Here is a 5677-nt window from a genome sequence, read left to right on the forward strand (position 1 = left end):
TTTAAAACGGACACCAAAAGAGAAACCAATATCACTTCCTCATCCTCCACTATCTGTATATGAATAGGTGGTTTTCATGTTTATCACCAAAGGGTATATTTTTTTGGCTTAGTACAATTTAAAGGGACGCTATTGGTGCATATATATATATTTTTTACTTATGTAAATTCTTTGATTCTAAAAGAATATAACTTATAAGTGCCTCATGAGCTTAGTTCAACTGTGGTCCCACACCTCCCATGTGTTGCAGATTGAGGAGGCCACAATGGTGGTGGAGGATAACACCCCAGTGGAGGCTAGCAGTACTCCAGGAGTCCTGAGGAACCTGTCAGCCTGGAGCATCACCATCCCCTACGTTGATGAGCTCAATAGGGAGAGAGTCCCTGTGTTCTGTATCGAAGTGGAACGCAACGACAGGAAGGAAGGTGAGGGCACGACCAGAGGTGTTTATGAGTTAGTCCCAAATGGCACCCTGTTACCAACATAATGCACTACTTTTGATCAGAGAGTCCTGGTCAAAAGTAGGGCACTATGTAGTAGGGCTGGGGGATATGGCCTAAAAATAGTTATGAGTGATTCAAGATATATTGGGGTTGGGTGGTGTACTGGTATGAATGTGAATACTGGTATGATGTTGTGCCATGATGTGGATTTTGCCATATTTAATTAAATTAATAAATGTATGAAATAAGGCGTTTTTGTTTTGTTCAAAATTTCAGTCGAGTGATACAGCTTAGTGGGCTAGTTCAAATAGTTTTATCTTTTACATAGCTTTTTTTTTTTTTTTGCAAAGAAAAAAAGTAGGAGCATGGACGTTACACGCAATCTGCCTATCAATCAAAGTCAACAAAAGAAACATGCAAGCAAACATTTAGTGAAGTAAACTCCTTTCGTTAGCAAAAGTGTCCGAAACACAAGCGCAAAAGTGTAAGCAAGAATTGAGGATGACTGAAGATGAGGAAAATGACACTATTGAGGTTGATTTTCAGGACGACTGGAACTGGTTTGGCTTTCAGATATTGGACCTCAACCAACAAATAGTATTGTGTAAGTTGGGTAGACTCATTGCTGGTGTTTCCACCTTTGGCAAGCACAATCTTTTTCACCATCTGAAATGTGCGCGAATATGAAGAATCTACCAGAATGCGTGCAACAAACCCCCGGAGCAGCAGAACAAGTCTCAAGACATCTTCAAGCCAGACCCGCACTCAGCTATCACTCAACGCACCAATCATTAGTGGTAATCCGTATGACAAGAAGCGGAATGAAATAACGAATGCAATTACGTATCACATAGCGAAAGACATGGAAACAAATCAAACTGTGGAGAAAGACTGTTTCAGAAAGTTGATTCGAACTCTATACCCAAGATATGAGATCCTGAGCTGTAAATACTTCAGCAAAACATGTCTACCAGAACTCTAGAACACCCTGCACCCTCCTGGCAAGACAGTGAGGTCTTTGAATCCATCCATGTTATGAATGTTGGGAGTTGAGACATATAAAAAGAGTATCGTTCTCCTCTATTACAGAAAAATAATGTCTTAAGTATTTCGGTGTCCATATGACCGATTCTGTTCACCCAAACCTCAAATGCAAATAGCAAGTTTAGACTGCTTGTTGTCAGAGAGCAAGAAGTTATCGTTTGTCATTGTTGTGAGTGGCATGGGGAGGGACTTAGTGTCTGTGTGCGAGTGAGAAGGTGCACAGAAGGAGCGAAAGAGATGAGACCAAAAATACAAAAACACTCATAAAGACAGGGGAAAAACGTACTTTTGATTGTTGCGATACAAGCATTTGGAACATCGCGCGAAAACATAAATTCAAATCAATCTAATGAATTCTATATATCGGCCTACCTACTATGTAGGGAATGAAGTGCCATTTGGGAAGCAGCCATACATTTGATGAATTATGACAGTGGGGATTGGGAAATATAAAACTGCAGTATTGATGTTGGTTTTCAATTCTGTTGATTCTTGAGCGGTTTTCTCAGTGTGGCAAGAAACGGAGAACTGGTCCATCTTCAGAAGATACATGGAATTCTACGTTCTAGAAAATAAACTCACAGAGTTCCATGGTAAGATGTCATTTATACTTTCTCACACATTTTAAGAGGAAGTATACCCTTTTGGCTTCATTTCAGTCCTGTGGCTGGTGGATTCAGACAGAACTTTTGTTTCCTTTTTTGACACTGTAAATGTCACTAGTAAATTGACCTTGTTCACTTTTGCACAGGCTCATTTGCAGATGCACAGCTTCCCTCCAAAAGAATTATTGGACCAAAGAACTGTGAGTTCTTGTCATCCAAAAGGGAAGAATTTGAGGAATATTTGCAGGTAATGATTCATAGGCCTGTTCCTCTGCATAGTGTGAAGTAACTGTAGTGCATTCAAGGCTTAAAAAAACAACAAACAATCAAATTACTCTAATATATCGTCATCTCTCGCTTTTGGTGAGTCCTGTGCGTGTGTGCATATGCATATTTGTATTGTATGTGTGTGTGCGCATCTATGCGTGCATCCGTGCCTGCATCCATGCCTTTATGTGCGTGTGTTGGGAACAGAGACTGATGCAGCACCCAGAGCTAAGTAACAGTCAGTTGTTGGCAGACTTCCTATCGCCTCACAGCATGGAGTCTCAGTTCATGGACAAGATGTTGCCTGATGTCAACCTCGGTATGGAGCATTTTCTAACACATTCATACAGTACATCATTAACATCTATGGAGCATTTTCTAACATATTCATACATTATAACACGAGGAGGGCTAAAGATGCCCTGGAGAAGTACATGTTCTGTGTCCCAAATGCCACCCTATCCTCTATATAGTGCACTACTTTTGACCATGCGTTCATACAGAATTTATAGGACTAAAAATGCCATGGTAAAATACATGAGAAGTTCATCATTGATTAGCTATGTAGCGCCATGTGGATCTGTGTTGATTGATTTTATTCCTTCTCAGGTAAAATATTCAGGTCTGTCCCTGGAAAAATTATTAAAGAGGTAAGAGGCATTTTTCCAACGTGCTTTTAATAGTAGAATATCTCTTGGGGTTCTGGCCAATACCAATATATCAATGTCATAGTTAATCTCTGAGACTCAATTTAACTGGAAAAGGAAGTAGATATGATCAGACAATATTCCGGCTCAGTCGACTGATATTATTCACAATGTTCTCTCTTTGTTTTCCTCTGCATCTCTGCCTGCCAGAAAGGACAGAACCTGGAGCCCTTCATCCAGTCCTTCTTCAACTCCTGTGAATCTCCCAAAGCCAAACCTAGCAGACCAGAGATGACCATGCTCAGCCCTACTGCTGAGAAGAACAAGAAGGTGAGGCTAGGGTTGCACAATTCCCCAAAGTAACCTAAAAAAAAGCCTATAATAGGGTCACATTTTCCCCAAATTCCCTAGTTTTACCTTTACACTTACTGTGCAAAGCTCCCCATTTGCCCTGGGACCACGTACACACTTCACAGTGAACACTGGTTGTATACATCCCTCCCATCAATCTCAGATATATCTAGGGATGTGTCCTGCTTCAGTGGACAACTTTGACCAATGTTCCCTCTAAGTCTTGTTTTGAGAACAAAGCGAGCTCTGCATGTAGCCACGTGCCCATTTGTTCATATCCTTTGCTAGTTAGGGAGTTATTAGCCTAGATAATTTGTAGTCCGCAATGGGGGAGTGATTGCTTCCTACAAGAGCATCTTTGAAAAGTGAGTAGGGTAAAGAGCTTTTTCTTGTCTTAAAGGGGCAGTGTTGTATTTTGAGACCGGCTAAGTAGCCAATAGGCAGAGGGTAGCATAATATTTCTGATTCTCTATAATTATGGGAACAAGAATAAATTTTAATTTGTAAAGTGGTTTAATTTTCAGTCACCTTCCTTGTCTAAAGGTGTTGCAGGAATTAAATTGCTCTGTTTTAACACCCAATTAAAATTAAACACTGTCAATTCATAAGGATTTGTAAGACCCTTATTTTATAGTAATGGACAGAGCCCAGTCTTAAAGTCAAACAGCAGATATTATTCACGAGAGTACTCCTCCTTACACATTTTACCACAGGTTATAAACTGAAAATGACGTCATTAGTTTCAGTACCAACCCGTGACATCTCCGCTCTAATACAAAGGCTGTATGATTCTCACATCGTCTTCCCTATTAAGATGATATATGACTTGAACTTAGGACAGCTGGTGTAGATAAGCATTCTAGCCAGTCAGGCTATGAGTTCATTCATTTCTACCATGGTACAGACAGTCATTGTTCTAATTCTTGATTATATTTGCACACATTATATTCAGTACTAAGATTAAAAAGAAAATTCATACATATACAGTAACATAATAGTATTCTGATTAGTACATATACAGTAACATAATAGTATTCTGATTAGTCAGTCCTGATTGAAATGTATACATAATTAGTCATTATTGATCAAAATTCCCTTAACAAAAGGACAACTGCATAAACAGGTTTATGTCAAGGCCTACAGGTTTTTTTTCCCAAGAGGCTCCTGGAATGTGGTCCTACATTGAACACCAAACATTGCCTGCTACTGTAGGCTGAATGATAGAACAGCTATTTCTGTGTTAAAATGTTATGGGATGCATTTTCTGTTGTTTTTGATGGTAGGCCCTTCTGGTAGGCCTACATTATGATCAAATAGCCACAGTAGCCTACTTGACCTCTGTCTGAAACTAACTTAAAGTGGGTACAGCCTGTGTTCACAGTAAACGACCGCTGGAAGTTGCACTGCATTTTCACAACGTAGAAGCTTGTGCTCAGCAGGCCTGAAACTTGTTCAGTGACACAAAACATTTGAAGGAGCATTGGCCTTGACCCCAACTAATAAATTAAAACCATTCCTCGTAACTCTCAGGTGTTTTTACAAATGACCCCACGGTGAATGCTGGAACCAAATATTTGACTATCTTCCGTTTGAAAAAAAAAAAAAAGTGTTTTTGTCAGTGTCAAATACTCCTTAGCCCTGCTCTTTGACAGGATGTGCTCATTTCAGTCACAATGATAAATATTTGCATGTTCCTTCCACTAACCGTAATGAGAGAATGTTCCGGTCATTCCAGAGTTTAGCACTTTTGAAAAAACATATTCCATGGAAATGTTGCATGTGTAATCTCAGATTTAAATGATTAAGTAAGTGTGGCAGACTGTGTTAACTGTGTGGTTTGACTCACTCTGAACTTCCTTGAAAGGCTGAGTTGTGTGTTTTGTAGTCCATTTCTCGTCAATATAAAAGATTTCTATCTCCCTAGCTATTCACTGACCTGTACAAAAACAACGCTAACCTGCCCGAGGGCCTGGAGAAGAAACACAACCGAAACTGCTTTATGGAGGTGATCTCAGTGGAAGGGATGTATGACTACATGATGTTCATGGGTAAGTGACCAGGCACCAGGGAAGAAGTAGTCCCGTGACTGAACCATGATTTGAAATATGGTAGTCACACAAATATCTTGAGCATAATACGGCTGTCATTAGAAGTGAATCTAGTGAAAGAATATGGAGGGTTTTAGTATTTCCAGTGATGGCCACTACAGTACGTGTGTGTGTATGTATGTAGTTGTATATGAAGGTCGTAGGTAGGCCTGTAACTGTAATTGAATAACCTAGTAACTGATGGTAATGAATGAAGTCCAACATGAAAGTAA

General features: G+C 39.7%; 1 protein-coding gene across 7 annotated transcripts in view; it reads left to right on the plus strand.

The window, feature by feature from the left end:
* LOC115139605 (sorting nexin-14-like) overlaps positions 1–5677 on the plus strand; it is a 35214-nt gene that overhangs the window by 27396 nt on the left and 2141 nt on the right. For 5 of the 7 annotated variants that reach the window (XM_029677165.2, XM_029677172.2, XM_029677163.2 and 2 more), the window contains 7 exons: positions 251–425; positions 1985–2080; positions 2239–2339; positions 2567–2678; positions 2969–3009; positions 3217–3336; positions 5282–5405. In XM_029677165.2, the coding sequence (XP_029533025.2) occupies positions 251–425; positions 1985–2080; positions 2239–2339; positions 2567–2678; positions 2969–3009; positions 3217–3336; positions 5282–5405 (769 nt within the window). The remainder of the gene's footprint in view (positions 1–250; positions 426–1984; positions 2081–2238; positions 2340–2566; positions 2679–2968; positions 3010–3216; positions 3337–5281; positions 5406–5677) is intronic. The other 2 variants (XM_029677167.2, XM_029677169.2) reach the window with 1 other exon arrangement.

This window comes from Oncorhynchus nerka, linkage group LG13 (genome assembly GCF_034236695.1).
Source record: "Oncorhynchus nerka isolate Pitt River linkage group LG13, Oner_Uvic_2.0, whole genome shotgun sequence".
Lineage (NCBI taxonomy): Eukaryota > Metazoa > Chordata > Actinopteri > Salmoniformes > Salmonidae > Oncorhynchus > Oncorhynchus nerka.